This window comes from Lepidothrix coronata, unplaced genomic scaffold (assembly GCF_001604755.1).
Source record: "Lepidothrix coronata isolate B3197 unplaced genomic scaffold, Lepidothrix_coronata-1.0 Scaffold44, whole genome shotgun sequence".
Taxonomy (NCBI): Eukaryota; Metazoa; Chordata; class Aves; order Passeriformes; family Pipridae; genus Lepidothrix; species Lepidothrix coronata.
Window position 1 is genome coordinate 144324 of NW_016690224.1, and position 19896 is coordinate 164219.

The 19896-nt window shown below is 44.1% G+C and overlaps 1 protein-coding gene across 4 annotated transcripts in view; it reads left to right on the plus strand.

The window, feature by feature from the left end:
* PITPNM2 (phosphatidylinositol transfer protein membrane associated 2) overlaps positions 1-19896 on the plus strand; it is a 128685-nt gene that overhangs the window by 53148 nt on the left and 55641 nt on the right. For all 4 annotated transcript variants that reach the window (XM_017814163.1, XM_017814166.1, XM_017814164.1 and 1 more), the window contains exon 3: positions 10805-10978. In XM_017814163.1, coding sequence (XP_017669652.1) covers positions 10901-10978 — 78 coding nt within the window. In that variant the 5' untranslated portion in view covers positions 10805-10900. The remainder of the gene's footprint in view (positions 1-10804; positions 10979-19896) is intronic.

Here is a 19896-nt window from a genome sequence, read left to right on the forward strand (position 1 = left end):
ATGAGGGATAATGATGGTTGTCCCTGAGGCTGGGGCAGAGCTTTAGTGCATCTCTCAAGCACTGGGAGCTGCTGCAAGGAGTGCCCAGCCAGGCTCTCCTGCTCCTGGGTTTCTGTGCTTGCTCAGACTGGGTGACTCAGATAGTGCTGCTTCCCCTTTTCTTGCCAGTACCTGCATTTCTCTCTTAGGCTCTGCTCCTGTCCTTGGCTTGTGGCAAATTCATCATTTATTACTACTTTTTTTGGAGCCTGCCCTGGTGGGATTTGTGGTTGTTCAGCTGGGGCTGTCCAGGCTGACTGGGGGAGTTCGTGTTCCTTCCAAGGTGCCATTTCCTTTCCCTGTTCTATCACATCTTTGTTTCACACCAAGTCTGCAAAATGTTGGAAATAATTAAATTGCACGTCAAGAAAACCAAACAAATGCAAAAGGGCACAGCTGGCCCCGAGTTTAATCTAGAGAAGGGTTTAGAAATATTATGTAGAAACACGCCGTGCTTTGTGTTCAGGAAAGCTTGAACAGAAGTTAAATATCCAGAGGTGCAGGAGGTTCCCTCTGGGAGTGACAGTGGCACTCTGGGTTCTGTAATCAGCCTCCTCCAGCCTGTCTCAGCACCCAGGTGTTTTATTAGGATTGACTTTGCTCCAGGTGTCCTCTGCCTTGAGGTCCCTGAGGTTTCTTCTCTGATTTGTGGGAATTCCGAAGATGGATGGCTGGGGTGGTACAGAAGGTGGTTGGTACATTCTGAGAAGGAATTGAAGAGGTGATTAAAAAAGAAAAAAAAAGTAGCAAGAAGCTGAAACCAAATGTGTGTGCTTGGGGTTTTTTGTAGCACTTTAAATGCTTTGCAGGTATCTGTTGTGGATGCTTTGAAAACTTCATTTCCAGGGTTTTTGCATTGAAGGTATAGATGTAATTTGACTCTTCTTTTTGCTTCCAATACCATGTGGCAGGGCATCCTATATTTTGTCTTTTGTCACTCCAGCTTGTGTCTTAACTGCAGAGTCCATGTTCATTTTGCCTCCTGTACTGTGTGTGTGTGTAACAGACTGTCCACTCTCATTTCTTTGCCATGAAAACTTGGTTATTTAAAAAAAAAAAAAAAGGCACCAATAAATAGTGAGTTTTTTCCAAGTCTCTAGCTAAACTAATAAATCAAGGTTTTATGGGATTTGGGGGGTGACAGTGGGCGCTTTGATGTCTCAGGCAGATTTCCATTTGATTCCACTCTCATCTTAAGGGTTTGATTTTCTTCAAGGGAGAACTGTCTCCTGTGGTGGCTGCTTTTCCTCTGCTTATGCTCGTGGAAAGTGAGAGTAGTCTGATGGATTCATCTGTGTGCCTTTCTCCTTCCCAAGTCTTTGATTCAGTTTCCAGCTGCAGTTGTACTTTAGGTGATCACAGTGTGTCCTTTGGGTGGGGTTTTCTTTGGGGGGGAGGGAGTGGGGAGTGAATGTGTTGGGGTTTCCCAGAGGAGGTGAGAATTGGGGATGTGGGTAACATTGGTAGTATCCCTGGGAGTCTCCCATTGCCTGAGGTGGCCATTGCACCCTGGTTTGGCAGCATGTGCAAAGGTCCTGAGTGTTGAGGATGTGCAGCTGTGACTCCAGTGCAGCAGGTGGATCCGGGGCAAAGCGAAGGGTCTGGTCCCAGCAGCAGCAGCACCAGCTCTCCAGGGAGGAGCCTGGAGCTGGGATTGTCCAAGTGACTTGAAACAAAAACTTTACCCTTCTTTAGACTTCTTAAAAAGGCACTTCTTAAAAATTGCACAGCAATTTGTTACCCAGACTAAGGAAGAAACAGAACTGATCTGGCATGTCATTCACTTTGGCCTCCTCTGCCTTGGCTGGCTCAGCTGAAAACACCCTGGAACCCTCTAAATGATGTAGGTGGTATTTAGAGGCTGGATGCTCCATGTTGTGGTTAACATAAAGGATAATTTGCAAAACCAGTAATATCTGAGGGTTTAAAAACGCACCATCACTCCATATGTGGGATGTGAAATGGCAGAGGGGAAGAAATAACCCCAGCCCAAAATGTGCTGAATAATGAACAGAAAGTGGTTATTGATTAGCTGTGCACTTTTATTACCCTGCTGCAGTCGGAGAGCGGCGAGCGATTCTTTTTTCTTTATTAAAAAAGAAACAAAACTTTCAAAGGAGCTTATGAAATATTTACTGTAATTATTTCCAAGATCAAAACTCCAAAGCCACAGAAACCTTGTTAATCTGTTGGTGTTATGGATGAAAGACGCAACAGAGACATTAAACATTTACTGCTCTTGTGCAAAATGGCCTCTCAATTGCACCATTTTTCATGGCCCTCACTGCCGTGTCTGTCTCGCTTCCCATGTAAGGATTTTAGGTGTCATTCCAAGTTTCTTCTGATGGAGTAGGACTTATTTTCTCCATCCCTACTTTGCCCTTAGGCAAGGCAAATCTCAGCCTAATGAAACCAGTGTGAAGTATTATGGTGCTATGACACTGCCTTTGCAATCACACAGTGTTTTTGTTGGTGAAATTGTCTTTCTTAAAGCAGCTTTGAATGCTTGTTTCCTTTTCCACATGGTATTTGCAGAAGCGAGGTAATCAAATGTTATTTCTGCCAGGGCTGTAACTACTGAAAAAGTGGAGTAGCTGTTGATGTCCTTTTCAGTTTGAGTAGGGAGTTACTGAGGAAGCAATCCAGGGTCTGTCCAATCTCGACTCAAATCCTAAAATTGCATTTTTGTGGCTCAAAAGCAAGTTTAGTGGATCTGTGAGTATTTGAAGATAAAAATTCAAATTAACCTCGAGAAATAGTCTGAAATGGGCTGTAAGTTGGAAAAGATGAATGTAAGGGGCCACGATTAAGCTATAAAATGGGGAATGAGTTGTGTGGTTGCCATTCTGTGGGATGTGAGATTACAGCTGCAATGGGTTTAGGACTGAGTGGCCCCAACTGCCTTATGCTGTTGGCGAATATCGTGCAGAGGGGTGTGAACAGGAGTCAGAGGAAAGACTTGAAGTTATCCTGCTCATTCCTTAGGAATGCTGTGGCTCACACCAGTCTTACACATGTGGATTGAGGGGAGAAGGGTTGTAGACAGACAGGGAAAAGAGGCATCACATGTGTCTTTGAACATGAAAACGAGGAACTGAGGAAGAACATAATTAATGAACCATTTGCTGGCTCTTCTGAGCTCAGCACAAGGGAGGGGCTTGAACCGTAGTGAGGATAACTGAGGTTAGACAGCAAAAGCCTTTTATGTCTGTAAACAATCTGGAGACATTCCTTGTTTCTGCAGCTTGAAGTGGTTTTCTTCATTCATAATGTTTTCTTTTTTAAAAGATAAATAGTCCTGTTTCCTGATGACTTTTAGCTGTAAGGCCATTTGTCTTATGGGTCTGGGCAGGATTTGTGCTCTGCTGGGTACCTGGGGACCCTCTGGGTGAGCTGGTCACCAGCTCAATTTCTTATTTTCATGCTTAGTGACTGGCAAGATGAAAGAGTGGGAGTTTTCATGACTTTCTGCTCTTGCCATTGTAATAAAAAAGTGTAATTTCCAGTGCAGCAGCTCACAGAGAGAAAGAAAGAACAGAGGCGGTCTAGACATGGACATTAAGAGCCTGATTGGATTTGTTGTTGGCATTTTACTACTTAATAGAAGTGAAGCCTTGCCCAACCTGTGGGAACTGCACCAAGCTCCCTTCTGCTTCCTCTCCTGAGTTCCATCAGGAAGAGGGATTGTAGCACCCAGAGCTGTGAAGTGTAAATGCAGTAACCTCCCAGGGAGGCTACCTTGGAAATAAGATGTGTTTATTTTGTTTTTTAAATTTGGCCAGCCTCCCACCTCCCTGCTCCTGCGTGACAGTGGCCTTTCAGCTAAAGGACGTGTCACCAGCAAAAGGAAAATCCTGACCATGCTCTTGCCTGTGGCATTGCATAGATTTTTCTTTACAGTAAGTTAATGAGCTGCCAGCAATTTTCAGTCTGTTTTCAGCCAACACGCTGCACTCACCACATTCAGTGCTGCTTTTATTTTTGTTTCCCTGTGTGTGTATATATATATATGTATGCTTATATATATTTGTCTATATATATACATTACACATCTATATTTATATGTGTGTGTGTAATTGTTGCTTGTCTTCAGGGTGTGATGCTGAGAGACTTGGACTAAGAGCAACCCCTTAAAAGCACAACTGCTTTAGCTCTTCTGGCTCTGCAGTGAGGCCACGGGACTTTGGGGTTTATGGCTGCTCTCTTCATGCAGACGACTTTGAAACATTTAACCTTTCATGTCAGGTGCTTTTTAATATTCATCTTTATCCCCAGTACAGCAAAAGGATTAGAGGCTGGTTTGTCTTTCCCTCTGAACTCATCTGTGACTTGAGTGTGCTTATTAGTTCTTTTAATGGCTTCTTTATTAGTTCATTACTGTGTAACCTCCAGGCATGGCAGGACTTGAAATGTTAATTTTCCAGCCAAAGTTCAGCTGATGGACTTCACCTGATCCCCTTGGTGTGTGCGTGGAAAGGGCTTGGCTGGCTTTGCACAGCATCACTTACAACACAGAAGGCAGGCAGTCAAGTTTTCCTCTCTGACTTAAAGGAGTAAGAGCAATGGAAAGTACAAAGAAACAGTTACAATATCCTAGAATATTTAAGGAGAAAAGGTGGTAGGTGTGTGAACGCTTTACTGTGGTGTTACTTCCCCCCCCCCCTCCCTCAGGTTGCTTCGAGCCACTGTTTGGCTGCCCAGTGAACTATAACAAGATTTAATAGCTCCAGTGTCGCTGTATTGCATTTGGACTGCTTCCATCCTTCACTTGGAATAAATGTCTGCTTTACAATGAGCTCTTAAATTCTATAAGTGACGTCAAATTGTATCTAATAATGGAAAAAAGACCGAATACTGTAAATGTGACTTGTTCGCCCTGCCTCACCAAGCAGTATTTATCCTCAGCCCCTCGCAGTGCCTTTGAGAGCTTTGGAGCTTGCCCTGAGCTTTACACCTGAGGAGGGCTGATTTCCACATATGTTGTGTTTTTCTCTTCCCTTTTCCCTGGCTGTGTGACAGTGGCCAGCCCATGGAAGCAGGCACGGGGAGCTTCCCAGCTCCAGCTGCTGTGGCGCTGGGAGGACTGTTGAGGTTTTGTGATGTGGGCACATGTTCATTAGCTGCTGATTCACTGTCAGATGGGATCTAAGCTCAGTCATGAAACTCAGCTGTGTAAGCATCTGCATGAAAATGTCTCTCTGAAGGAGCTGTGACAGATGAGATGTGTGATTAGGATCTACGACTGCACTGAACGTCACTTACTGACACAGTGGCCTTGGAGCCGTGAGCGTGTGAACTGTGCACTTTTAAGGAGATTTAACTTTTGATCTATTTTTTTTTCCCCACGGCCTGATGAGTTTTTAAATCTGCTTAGCTGTCAGTTAGTAGGTATGACCCACACTATGAAAGCTGAGAACGGCTAATTCCAAAAAGCTCTTCTGTCTCATCAGTTTATCGCACGTGCTTGTGTGTGTGAGACGGTTTTGAGTGTAGTGATGAGTGTCATGGCAAATAACGATGGCCACAAAGGTACTAAATAGAAATGTTGGGGCTTTTTAACCTTTCAATGGCTTAAAACAGCCCCACTGGAGAGAACACTTTGGCAGGACTGGGAGAAGAGGGGAGAGAAGGGGATGGTAAAATATGAGCACTCACTATGCATCTTGGAAAACCCTCATAAACTGTGTTTTCTCTTTGATGGTCATTCATGAGGGATTCATGGAGGCAATTGTGGTCCGTTTGTGATACTGTGCACTCACAAACCAAGAAGTTCCTCTCTGTCCTGTGGTCCTTCCCAATGAGATGGCAGTGGGACATGGGCAGGACAGTTATGGGTCCATGTGACAGATCACAGGCTGTGTGTGCTGGAGTAAGGGCTGAGCAGGGTTTGACAACCACATTCTGTAGATATTGATGAAAGACTCCTGAGAGGCAGGGATGCTGTGGACAAGCGGGATACGAGTGGCAGATACAGGAAATGGTCTTTGCAGCAGAGCTACTGTGGGGAGATAAAGCTGAGCCAAACTGCTCTGGGCCAGTAGCGAAACTGCCGCATTAATCATGGTGTGAGAGGTGAGGCTGCTGTTAAAAACTGCTGACTTGGGCCCCAGAAATCTGTTTCACATTTATGCTGCTGCCTCTAACGGCATAAATAAATGCAAATGCAGTATGGATGCAGTGCTTCCAGTCGTAGGAGGGCACTGCATCCTCCTCCAGGGAACTCTGCAGGAGAGGGAAGGTGGCTGGGTTTCTAAGCCTGGTGTTGCTTCCCAAAGTCCAAGTGTTTGATACACTTGGGACCAAGAGCTAACATCTCTTTGATATCCCTTTCTTCAAGGAGGCATCTTCTTGGGGGATAAAGGTGATGTTGAGAACCTAAGGAAGGTCTTTAGGGAGGTAGATGAGGTCTCCAGGTAATGCCTTTGCTCATCCTTTTGCCACTAAGTGTTTGGCTTGTTTTTCTTATGGTTGGTTGTTAATTATCTTTCATTTCTCAGTTATGGGACAGTATTACCAGGAAAATTGTTCAGTATCTGAGTCAAGGGTATTAAGCTCAGGAGTTCGTTCTTTCATCTGGGAGGTTTTTCTCAACTTCTGCAGGCAGTGTGTGATCAGAACCTGAGGCTGGTACCTGCCTCTGCTCCTGGCTGCTGTGTGACCCTCCATAATGTGTTTTAATTTAACTTTATAATAGTGTAAAATGAACCTCCTGCATGAGACTGGAAGAAGCTCATTATAGTTGCTCTCTGCATCTCAGGCTTTTTCCTCTCTGTTGAAAATGGGCTATGACAGCCATGGCATGGGGTGGGTTCCTGCTCCTCACTGCAGCCCTGAAAAGCCTGTGCTCAGCAAGCTGAGCACTGAAAACGTGAGCTGGTTAAAAATTAGTCATTGAGGTGACAGTTAGGAGAGCTGTAACAGCCCTTTTGTAGCCTGAACCCACACTAGGAGTGGTTCTCCTGCCCTGCAGCTGGGATTTCTGCTGTCATACTCAGTTTCCATCCCCTCAGGGCCAGCCTGGGAAGCCTGGCTGGGGTTTGGCCTCCAGCACTCCAGGAGCACAGTTTAACCACCCTTCACACACTGATTCTTACTCCTTAATTACAAGCTGTCAGTTGTCATCAGTCCTCTGCTCCCTCCTTTAGTACCAGGGAGGCTGCCCTGATGCTCCCAAAGTGAACACCAAGTTCATGGGCTAAATTGAGAGATTCTGCTGGGTCTCTTGATCTGTTCAGCTTCTGCAGATCCTGATAGTCCTCCCCTGCTTTTAAAGCAAGGGCCCTTTTTCAGGAAGTTTGTTGTTGAGAGGTAAACTGTTAAAATTGGCAGTAAATGCAGTAGGCTGTGCTGAGCCTTCAGACAGCCTGGAGCAATGGCTCCGAGGTGGACCTGACTCATCGCAGCAGGATATTGACTCTGCAGCCTAATTATGATGCTTTGAGAACCTGATTTTAAAATAATTGAGGTATAAAATTATGTGCCTGGTTCTCACAGTTACTACAGCTCTGGGTATAAATTGAATAACGGGCTGTACAAATGTGCCACTTGGCTATAGCAGGAATAGCAGCCAGTCTGGAAATGTCCTGCGTCACTGCTGTTTTCCTCTTGCTGGGAAGCTGCCTGCAGGCTGAGGTTTGCAAACAGCCTCTGGATGCCACTGGTCCCAGTTGTTTGGCAAACCCATGGAAAGTCCTGCAGCTGGGCAGCCAAAATGCAGTGGTGAAACACTGGCTGCTTGCTAATCCCAGCACGTGGGGCATCTCCAACACTTCTGGCTGCTCGGAGCAATGTCCTGGCTGTGGGGAAGTGCCAGGGACACAGCTGGTGTTTTGACACCCGTCTTCCCAAGCTGTGGTGGCTCCCTGGCTTCCAGAAGGGCTTTCTCTTTTCTCTGTCATGTCTGCAGACAAACTTATGTGTTTTGTTTGGCCTTGGTGAACTTTGGTTGTATGTGAAGTCCCAAGACTTTGGAAGGAGGCTGCTGTCCTCAGGGTGATTTTGTCACTTCTGTCCCACTTGGAATGGTGTTCCCCCAGGCTGAACCTGGTGATAACCTGTGTTTGTCTTTCCTGGTTTGCCACCAGGACTCCACTGCTCTTGGAAGGGTTAGGATATATTTTCAGTTCAAAGGCAGCCCAAACTGCAAACTTACTTTGATTTTTTTTTTTTCACCAGTCTAACTAAAAGCCAGACAAGTCAGGTTTGTTGTCTGTGCTTCCCTTAGGGTCAGGCTGCTGCTCCCAGCCTTTCCCTGCTGGTCCTCTTGGTTTGAGGTTGAGATTTTGTCCTTGCTCAGTGTGTTTCCAGAGTTGTTTTCCACCCAGCTTCAGGGGGACTGGTTGAAGCCACTGGAGTGGGCGGCTGCTGGAGGAGGTTTTTGAGAGCATGATCTTTCTAATGGGCACATCATCAGGACCTGCTGCTGCTCAGAGACCTGGGGGCTGAGCCCAAACTCTGCTTTTAATCATCAACCACAGGGAATAAACCTGCAGGGGAAGATCCCAGCAAATCCTCAGCTCCTGTAAAAGCTGAGCAGGAGCCACTGCTGTGACCAGACACGCTGGGCACTGTGAGGCTGCTGCTGTGCCTGCTCGGGGCCAAAATGTTGGGCTTTTTAGTCTGTAATAAAATAAACCTTCTGTTTCTCAGCCACCTGAATTATTACCTGACTGGCACTTCATTATAAACACATTTTTTCCATCTTGATACTGGTTTCCTGCCATTTTGTTGCTTTTTAGGTTCTATTTTTTGTTTTATTCATCTCTTCCAATCGATAGAAATATCCTGGTTTTAGCAAGCAGCAGAGGCAGATGTGACTGATGTCCTGATGGTGGAGCAGAATCACTCTCAGAGCATTTGGGGAACAGAGGGAGAAGCTTTTAAATCTAATTTTCAAAGATCTCTAAAGCATAACAAACTACTCCAGACGTGTAGCTGAGTCTCCCAGTGCCATTAGCTCAAAAAGTTGGGATTCTTTTGTTGTCCCATTGCAGATCTGGTGCTTTATATCCCTCCTCTGGTGGTAACTGTTGTTCTTTGCCATGACACTAATTAAAACCCACTTAATGAGATTATCTCCACCTGTTCTGGAGGATTAGTTTGATGGAGGAAATCCTGCACGTGCGTGTGGATGCACATAGGCACAGCAATGTTGGGAAGCACAGTCTTCCCAGAATTATTCTCTTCAGGATTCGCCATGGCAAGGAGTTTTTTGAGCCCCCCTCCACATGCACAGATTGCTCTGACAGCACTGAAATGCAACAGAGAATAGAATTTGAGAATAAATTGTTTAGATGACGCAGCACCAGAAGAGTCAGTCCGGGATGGATTTGCTTTAGTGCCAAATTAGAACTGTGGCAATCAAAGGGAAGCGAGCTGGGAGCACCGTGGCACAGCCCTGGGTCAGGAAAGCCTTGGCTGGGACGCTGTGGGCAGTGTCCCCACCAGGGAGGTGTTGCAGTAAACCTGGGTTACAAACACTGGGGTTTGTCCCCAGTTGCCCTGTGACCATGGGCATGTGTTTTAACCTCTCTAAACCTCGTAAAAGGTTGGTGAAGTGTTGTGCAAACACTGACTGGCACTAAGGGCTGTTGATATTGGTGTGGTTTCCTGGTTCCCACATCACAGTTTAATCCACTGGATCAATTGGTTGGGTTTATTCTGTTGGGTTTTTTCACCAGCTGTAGAGTTTGGGGCTGGTTTTTCTTCAGGAGCTCTATCTGAAGACTTCCACTCAGCAGGCACAGTGGAAAGGTGGATTTTGGTGACGAGAAGGAACCAAGCAAATGCTTTGTGTGCTGTGAGTGGTCACCAGATCCTGCTGAGGCTGACCTGGCCTGATAACAGACACTTTTTGCTTCTGGTGTCCTCTTTTCCTCACCAGTCATCCTTTCCTCCCCCAGTTTCTTACATGATGTTATTGTCTTTATCCACAGCCCGTAGAGAGTCTTGAAAATATTTGAAAATATCCTGCTTTGCTCTGTGGTGTAGTAAATGCTGTATTCCCTGAATTGTTCAGCAATAATTTTGTTAAATTGCCTCGAGGTGGGGTGTGATGGGATTATTTTGTGTTGCAGTTTGACTGTATTCTCATGCAGTGGGAATGTAAAAATGAGCCTGGCGTTGACACCAGCGGCAGGAGGATCTTGCCTGGGTTTGGAGGTGCAAGAGAATGGATCCTACCAAGACAGTAATTCAGAGTAAAGCAGGGAAGAAAAGTACATTTCCGGTGTCTTTATTGTTAGAATCCAAATGACTTCCTTCATTATGGTGCTACTGAGGGCTGAGCCAGTGTAATTATTGCCTTTTCTTGCTGCTAAATGAATGTAGAGGATAAAACCTGATGCCTTTGAGTGGATGCATCTCTGGTGTGTTGCTGACACTGGAGAGAGACTTTGTTGTCTGGCAGCAGAAGGTCTGGCTATTCATTTGGAGCTTTTGTCACATCTCTTCCGTGGAGATGCTGCTGCATACGAAAGTCTGAGTGATGCAGTGGCAAAGGTCAGGAGGGTAATAGCTTTGATGGTATCCCCTGAAGCAAATCAAAATTCTTCTCAAAGATTCTGTTTAATTTGATACCAAGGGTCTGGTAGCACTCCAGGGATTCTTCTCTCTTCTAGTAAGCTCAGAGCTATTACAAAAATTAATGTTTGTCTGTTGTTTTGGTTTTTTGTTGGTTTGTTTTTTTTTTTCCTAAGAGGATATTCTGCACTAAGAATGGAAAATAAACACCTCTCTCCTTTTATATCCCCTTTCTCTGTTTCAGGGATCCTCGATGCATTTCCTTGCCATTATTTAGGGAGCCTTTACTAAAAGCTTCTGGATTGTGTTTCTGAGCGGGCAAAAGATTTTTGTATCCAAAATGCTCATAAAGGAATATCGGATCCCTCTTCCGATGAGTGTGGAGGAATATCGGATCGCCCAGCTGTACATGATACAGGTCAGTGACATTTGGGGCCATGCAGGAGGCTGGAATGGGGACACATGTGGAATGGGGGAGTCTTGCTGGAGAATTCCTTATTTTAAATTTGAGGTTTGCTGTGTGCTTGCAAAGGAGAAGTAGGGAAAGTCACGAACTTCAGTTTATGACTTGCTTCCTCTTAAATTAGAGAACCTTTGTTTGACCGACCTGTGGAAGCAGCCACGGCTTCCCAGGTGGGCTGTGGTTACTGGTCTTGACAATTCCAGCTGCAAACCGAAGGATTGTGTTCTTTTCTTGGGAAGGAGCAGTTCTAATATAGATTTGAGAGAGTAAACCAAAGGCTTAATTTTGAATGTGGTGTGGGAAAAATTTAGATGTAATATTTCTGTGCTTACATACCACCGTGAAACAGATACTAATCAGTTTCGGCATAAAATGTAGATTATTTTTAACAGGCTTCTGAATACTGATGGGAATTTTTGTTGAGTTCCCTCTCTTCAATAAAGCAGTTAATTAAAATGTTGGGGTTTTGTAACTGAAATCCTCTGTGCCCATATTCTCCCAGTGTTTGAAATCCAACCAGGAGCAGTTTTAAAAGGAAATGAATCTGAAGTGTTATTTCATTGTCCCACGCTTTAAATAAAATTTAATTCTGCTCATCCAGCAAAGAACACATCTAATATTGAGTTTGCAAGAGAACTCTGCTTGTCAAAGCGATGCTAAAAAAATCTGCTTTGGCTTAAAGCCTGAAATGAGTTAAGGAAAAAAGCAGACCCCAAAGCAAAAGCACAACTCCCCCATTTCTCTCTCAGCCATCCAACTGTGTTCCTTAAGGATTCATGCACTTGGACTTGACTGTTACAACGATGCATGTTGTGTATTTTCTGGTAATAATGGTCAAATTCCTTTTTCTGACACAAATATCTTGTCTTTGTGTGTTTAACCTAAATGTTAAATGTTGGCATAAGCAAGTAAACACTTTTCTTAGGTGGCTGCATTTTTCTGTACCTCTTCCTGATGCTGTAGCTGCTTTGAATATCATTGTAATTAATTTGTTAACAACTTTGTCTTCCTAATCTGGCTCTGCTGCTTTGAATGAAGAGCTGGTGGATGGCAGCAGAGTATTGGCTGTGCAGAACTTGTCAGGAGCAGTGGAGCGAGGGGAAAGGGATTTGATTAGGGAGGAGCCGCCCACCTGATTTAACAGAGGATGAATCCTTAACTGGGGAGTGTCTCTGGGGCCTCCTGGGAGATGTGGAGGACTTGGTCAGGGTGATGAATTTGCTTTTTGATTTCAGGAGTTAAATTGCTTATTTTTATTTCATTACAGCAGAACACTGGGTTCTGCTCTGTTACTTGACAGTGATTTTGGCCATATCTGAATGTCAAAAGGACATGATAAGCCATTAAGGTTTCATGCAAGGGGAAGTTCACCAGCCCAGGAAACCACTTGAGAAACTACAGCTTCAAATTGCCATCCGGCCCTGCTCTGATTTTCCACTGCATTGATAAGCAGCAAAATAAGGTTTGGTTTTAGATCAGGTGCAACAGCTGGTGCAAGTCAGGTCTCTGATCTCCTCCCACTTACCTGGAGCAGGGAGCTGAGCTGGAAACACTGCCTGGAGCCCAAGGTCCAGTGGAGTTGGTGATGATGACAAACAAGTGACTTTACTATGTTACTTGTATAAGTAGTACAAGAGGAAAAGTTAGCTGTGCTTTTCCTGGACAATACTAATTTCAACTCAAATTTGAAAGAAACAAAAAGCAATAACAAAACCAGAAAGCCCACTTAAGGTGGAGTTTGGAGTTTGTTAGCATTTTGCTTCAGTTGTTCCTGAAATTGGTGGAAAGATTCCTGCTGGATTCAATAGGAGCTTTTCCTAGACCAGGATGCTGAATGTCCTTTTTCTTCAGTGTGATTTAAAAGTGGAGGGTTCATCTTTGAGACAGGCACTGGGGAGGGAGCAGTGGGGAGCGTGGCTTCTGTCCTCTTCAGAGAATGAGAAAGTGCTTCGTGTCTGTCTTTTTATTTTTCCTCTGAAATGCCAGAAGAGGCCACAGGAGAAGGAAGTTCTGTTTGTTGATCCCCCTTAGAGGAACAAGCTGAAATATCTGTATAAAACAGCAGTGAAGAGGCATTTCTTAGAAATCTTTGGCTGAAACGTAGAACAGAATGATTTAAGGTGGTTCCTGGGGAGAGGAGCAATTCCAAAAAGCAAAAGGTTCATTTCAAAGACGTTTGTTGTGTACAGCATGGGGATGTTATTGCTGGAGACACCAGGCAGCCAGGTCCTGGAAGAAGCACTTCTCCAGCAATGTAAAAGATGCCACAGTTATTCCTCAAGGGTTTTGGGGAGCCTTAAGCACATACTCGAGGTTGATCACTTGTTTAACTTCGAGCTCATGAGTGAAGATTCCCATTAAACTCCAAACTGCTTGGTATAAAACTCCCTAGTTTTTTTGGTCCAGGTATAAATTTTCCCAGATTTCAGCATTGTCCAATTGGAAGTTTTCCAAAAGGCCTTTTTCACCTGAGCCCTTCTGGTGGAAGTGGTGCCTCAAAGCCATGTGGGCAGGGGTGTTCACACTCAAGCTGTGCTCACTTTTCAAAGGCATTTTCATGGAGGGTTTTGCTTTGCAGTGGAAGGGTCCATCATCTCCTTTCATGAGAGAACAGTCCCTCTTTCTTCTTAGAAGTCTTAACAAAAATTTCCACCAGATTTGATGTAAGCAGCATCATGCCCAAGTAGCAAAGGATCCTTGCATTAAATGGGAACAGGCTGTACTCATATTTGCTGTGTTTACTGGATGGGAGAACTAAAATTGTGCGGTGGATAACCCGGCATCTCTCTCTGTTCTCTGCGCCACTGGGCAGGCGAGACGTGCAATAAATCATTGTGTGTGTGCCCATGTTGCTCTGTAATTCCTCTTATACCTCAATTCTCCAGGCTGGTATATAAAGCTGTGAAAACTGAGGTGAGTGGCCTGCTGTTTTACTTTTTAATTTGATTTTTTTTTTTTAAATTTGAGGCGAGAGAGCAAAAAGTCTCATAAGTTGCTTTCTGCTGGCTTCTGAAATATTATCTACGGAGTCAGTGGTTTCAGTACTTTAAGCAGCACTTAAATTCTTCCCTAAATAAATTAATTTTACATTACAGCAAGGGCTTAATGTACCCATGACTTGTTTGAAGCCTAGCAGATCTGAACTGAATTGTTTTTCTCTATTAAATTTTAGACTCTCAATATCCATATTTTCATGGGAAACCTCTCACACAGCATTGTCAGCATCTCCAGGTTGGGATCCCTTGCTGTGTTGGCTGCAGAGCAGTTGGGTTTTAGCTTTTCCATAGGCACAAGGGCCTTCTTGCATCATTGCTGCATTTTTGTCTCTTTTGATGTCCAAATTAAAACATACTTATTTTTATATCTGAGCTCAAAACCAGTGATCTTCCTTCCTACTGTGACCTGGTTTTATTCTTGTGCAAAAAACAGGTAAATATTTCAAAACAGTGAAATCACTCTTTGTACCTCTTTTGATGTAACTTTTTCCTAAAATCTGTATACACATTTAAAAGCCTGTCCTGCTTCCAAGGGTGAGAGATTTCTTGATAAACTCGGCCTGGAGAGTTGTCCTTGAGACTGGGAGAGCTGTGGTCTGGTGTGGTGAAGCTGCAGCCTCCTGTCCTAAGCAGAGAGGAACTGGAGTTGAGCACTGGAATGAGTTTCATGAAGCACAAACCATTTATGGAGGGGACAACTGTAACCATCTCTAGGGATTTCTTTTTTCCTGCAGAAGTTTTGAGCCAGGGACTTCTCAGACACATCACACCAAAGGCATGTGGGCTGTTTCAGTCTCTGTGAGGTGAAGCCTGTTGGGTACAAAGGGGCAGGATCATCTGTATTACACACCAGGGAGTTCTTGTTAAAGGGTCTCTTCATTCTTCCTCTTCTAAGAGGCCTGCATGTTTTTGTCTCAGCAGATAACCTTTCCTGGAACACTGGCATCCTTTTCTTGTGTGTTCAGGGAACCTTCCTTTCTGTGCACCTCCCCCTCACTCCAAAAACAATGCACACGTTAAGTCCCTGTTTCATAAAAGCCTGGAATACGAGATCTGAATGCATTTGTCAGAAAGATCAAGATCTTATTAGCCAAAGGTCAGGCCATTTATCATCTTAATAATGTTCGTTACTGTGGTTCCATATGCCATGAGATTCCGAGAGACCATTGCCCTTCTGACCCTTTCATAAGACAAGAGAATTCCTCTTGTTATTAAAACTTATTTTTATATCACTGTGCATAGCTTACTTGTCTGCTCTAAATAACTCTGGTCCTCATTTTGTCCATACAGATTTCTCTGAGTATCTGTGACCTTCCTCCAAAGCGTGCCTTAAAAATATTCTTCTGGATGCAGTGATTACCTTTTGAGGATGACACTTATTTTAAGATGTGGTGTCACCCTTCCCAGTTAATAAAGTTTATGCTTTGTTGTTCATCAGTTTGAGGGTCTGTGATGGGGGAAGGCCTCTGGCCCCTGTTTGAGGCAATCCATGAAAGATAACCCATCTGTTCCTGGGAATTTAGGGCTTCTCTCATCTGTTAACGTGACCTTTCTTCTACAGTCCTCCAGGGCTTTGTATTTATTGCCTTCCCTGAAAAATCAGAGTGCATTCCAAGCATCTGCAGTGTGCTGTATTCACCTGTCCTGACTGCTGATGGAGAATCCTGATTTCCATCACTTTCCTCCTTTGCAAAGGTTTGTCCATCATCTCACTCTCCACACCCCTGCACTGTCCTGTTTTCTCCTTCATTTCCGTGTAGCTCTCTGGAAGCACCTTTGAGAATAGACTTAAAAACCTGCTTGGTGGTGGTAATTCCAGAGGCCCTGTCCTGATACCCAGTGCAGAAGTCGTGTCCCTTAAACCCTCAGCTCCACTTGGCAGCCACAGGCAGGCTCAGCAGATGGTGAAGGATTGATTGAGTGGGGGAAAGCAAACTAACCCTTCATCTCTGGACACTGAAGAAACGGGTGGCTGATTATTTTTCTTTCACATGCAGATGCCTTGGCCATCTGGACAGACATGTATATGCTTTAATTTTAAAGCAGGTGACACTGCTGACAGCTCCAGAGACCCTGGAAGACTTGCAAGTCTAAAAACAAAGCCTGGTTTGAAGCTTTTCCCCCCAGTTTCTATGCTGCAGCATTAAAAAACTTGTGGCTTCTATATTTTTTTTCTTCTTCTCCTGGTTTTCATAAGCTTTTCTTTGTGATCATGAGACTTGCATCCTTGTGGAAGAGGAGAATAAGACACTTGCAGATGTTTAGCTTTGAGAACAGAGGTGGTAGGTACAGGCACATTCAGTGCTACCAGATGTGGGGTCTCATTTGCACAGGTGGCAGTGACACCCCTACAAGTTTCATTTGGGGAAACCATACAGAAAATAGAGAACACCTTTTCTACATTTCCTTTTTTCTGGTTTTGAAGCCTTTTTGTAGCTTTGGTTATCCTGGAACAGTTTTTACACTGTCTGTGATTCCATACCATATTCCAAAAAAGATAGATGTTAGGGCAGTGAACTTTCTGTTGCCTTGACAGTTCCCATGTGCTCTCTTTCTCTTAACAAAATTGAATGAAGCTGAGATAAGGTTTATAACACAAACATTATTTTAAACTTCAGATTTGCTCTGGTTTTAATACAGGATGCAGCACTGCTAATCCTGCTGAGCTTGTTGGCTGTCAAAAATCCTTTTTCCTTCTTTATTTTTTTTTATTTTTATGAAAGAAGGCTTCTGATATGTGGACAAAATCTTGACTGTTTTCACTTTTTCAGATACCCAAAGGCAAGTAATGAATTAAATGTTAAGAAAACTATGGGGATTTCTTTAAGCCAGTCCTCTGGCACTTTAGGATATAGCCTATTGTTAATGAACAATTGCACTGTGTTCCTAAAATCTAAGGGATGTAGTCAGAGGATTAGAATTGATCCAAAACACCCCGAGTTGAAATTCTGTCTCTGACTCACAATATACTAATGGGCAACTCGCTTTGCCTTCCTCTAAAGCAGGGACAGTAATTCACAATGTCTGTGGAATAGTTAATACAGTGAAAAATCAGTTTAAAGACACAGAAGGAAATACTTAAAGTAGATGAAATACTGAGCTGGAAGTGTAGAAGACATTTTGAAAGATTGAGCATGTGGCATAAACAAGTTTGAGGTATCTCCATAATCAAGTGATTCCTAATTCATGTGCCTCTGGCACATCCAGCCCTGACTCTAAAGGAGTATGACTGGGCATCTTTGTAAGGTGAAGTGATTAATGAGTGGCGATGAGAACGGTTCTCTTAATGCTGTAAATTATTTATGATCCTGCACAATTGATTGTCCCCAAAATATCCTGTTTTTGTACGAGCAGCTTCATTAATATCTGGCCCTGACTCTAAATAATGCAGTTCCTACAACACTGGTACAAATTGATGCTGTGCGTGTTTCTGCTCCATCTTGTGCGACTCTGCTGCTGACAGTCTGTCCTACCTTTAACTTTTAGGGCTTTTTTAAAAAAAAATATGTTTTACATTGCAAGAAAAGCAGCCAAGGGTGATGGAGCTGCAGATGCAGCTGGGGTGAGAGCGGTTCCTTCTCCAGGGCCTTCTGCACCTCCAGCTTTGCTTCTGCAGCTCTACATGTGCCTCTCTCTGGCAAGAAGAGCCTCCTGGTGACATTCTCTTCTCCTTGTGTCCCTAATTTCTCCTTGGAGGCAGTGTTATGCAGTTATTGAAGCACGGGACAGCAGGCTGGCAATTCCTGGGTGATATCCCAATTCTTGCTTGGTAAACTTGAGGGCAGATCCCCCTCCATAATATCCCCGCTGCAGACTGGAGCGATCAGATGGCAGCTCCCTACAGAGCTTGGAAGGACCCAAAGGGGAAATTTCCTGGAAATTGCAGCTGCTCAGTGCCATATTGTGAAGATAGATGATCATTCCATTATGGTTACTATCAGAAGGGTGTTCAGCTGGTGAAGCATCAGTGTTTTGGGGACAGGAGGACTGCATGGAATGAAGCACTGCACATTGCCCAGCCATTGATCAAACCTAGAAGGGAGATGTTTAAAACAGCTGCTCTTTTCCCTTTATTAATGAAGCCATTGATGAGGAACAGATTTTTTTCCTCTTTCCCCAGAGTGTCAGGTCATTCCTATGTGTTTGATGCAACGAGCCTCAGAGTCAAAGTGCTATTGTAAAGCCTCATGTTCTGATGATTATCTTGTTGACTCAAACTAACCTTCCTTCCCTAAATAAGTATTGACACTGGCCCTTCATGTATTTTATTTTTTTTTAACAGCAGTAATTGGATTAAAGTACTTGTCACCCATGAAGGATGTGAGAGCACAAAGGGCACAGGGACAGCTCAGCTCTGGGCACCATGGATACTGGTTGACATCACTGGTGTGCTGCTGGTGTGCAGAGCTGGAGCCTGGGTGAGGATGGCCTGAACTAAACCCAGAGATTGCTGATGCAGCCCCATTGCCATGGAAACAGATGTTGCAGTCTAAAGTTGCCTGCATGCATAATGTGGTGCGCGTGGTGTGAACACGTGGCCCTGTGGTGGCCACAACTTCTGAAAGGGCAGGAATAGCCTTACTGGTGGGAGGACTTGGAGTTGGCTTCCCATTAACTTAACTGTGCACAATGAGGTAGAGCAAGCCTTGCTTTGAGTAACAAAAGCAAAACTCAAATCCCTTGCTGTTCTCCAGCAGTTTTGTTGTTGAAGGACTGTCAGTCTGACTTGGTGTGGATTGTTTCTGATTGTACCTACAAAGTGCAGGCTCAAAAGTACTAATTAAACCCATTCCTGGGGCAGCAGTGTTCCCATTATTAAAGGTAAGCTCCTGCCTCCCCTTAAAATTGTCTTTCCAATGTAACCATTAAGGCTGTGCTCGACTACTGCAAAACAGGAGTAGAGAAGCTTCCCCGTTTGAGGACTGTTCTGGATTTTGGTAAAGGTCCCTACTCAAGCCCAATAAAGAAGACTTGCATCATGGTTAGGATGCTGAAATGGGGATTGAAAGATCTGGGTACTAGATTGTAGCCCTGCCAGCAGCTCTGTGTCTTAAGGTTATTTTCTCCTTCTTCAAAATGGTGCTCTCACGTTGATTCCATCAACTTTAATGTGAGAGGACTCGGCTCTTCTGACTGGGGCACAAAACCCTTTGACAGCAAGAAGTTGTGTGTGCTGTTCCACTTCAGCACTCTGCTGCAGTAATAACAGTAAAGGTGATTTTTATTTTTAATTTAATTCGTGTAGCTTCCTGTTTGCTCTTAGAACATGTTGTGCACTGATAAAATTATGTTGGTTTTGATGTGATGGGAAGTTCTGCATCTTGGCTTCCGTAAGAGTGGACCAGTACCATCTTCTTGTTCCCTTTGTTCACTCTGAACAGAGCTTTTTGCTTCGGTATCCCCCTGGTTTTGGTGATCTGGTTTTTATTGAGTGTTTCAGGTCTTTGGCACAAGTTTTGAAAAGAAAAAAACAACAAAAACCAACTTGGGAATTATGACCCTACTATACTTTCAGGGTAAACCAACATCTTTGTTTTTGTAGTCAAAGATCTGGGTTTTGATTACCTGCAGTAAATCCTGCCCGTGGATGGGGCCTGGTCTATCAGATATCTGCATCAGCAGGCAGAAGGTTGGTGGTAGTGAAAGCAGATTGCTCGTAATGAATTAGATGTCAGCTCAAATGCTCAGAAAGGAGTGGTTAACAGAACCCAGAGCTGAGTCATACACAGCAAGAGGCACCTGAGGGCAGGGCAGATACACCCATGAGTATGAACATCCTCACTGGTCACGTTATCCATGTGCAGAAATGCTGTGCTGGGAAAATGTGGTAAGAATACATCAGGTATTAATTCCAGGACCTTTTGGTATTTCCCAGTG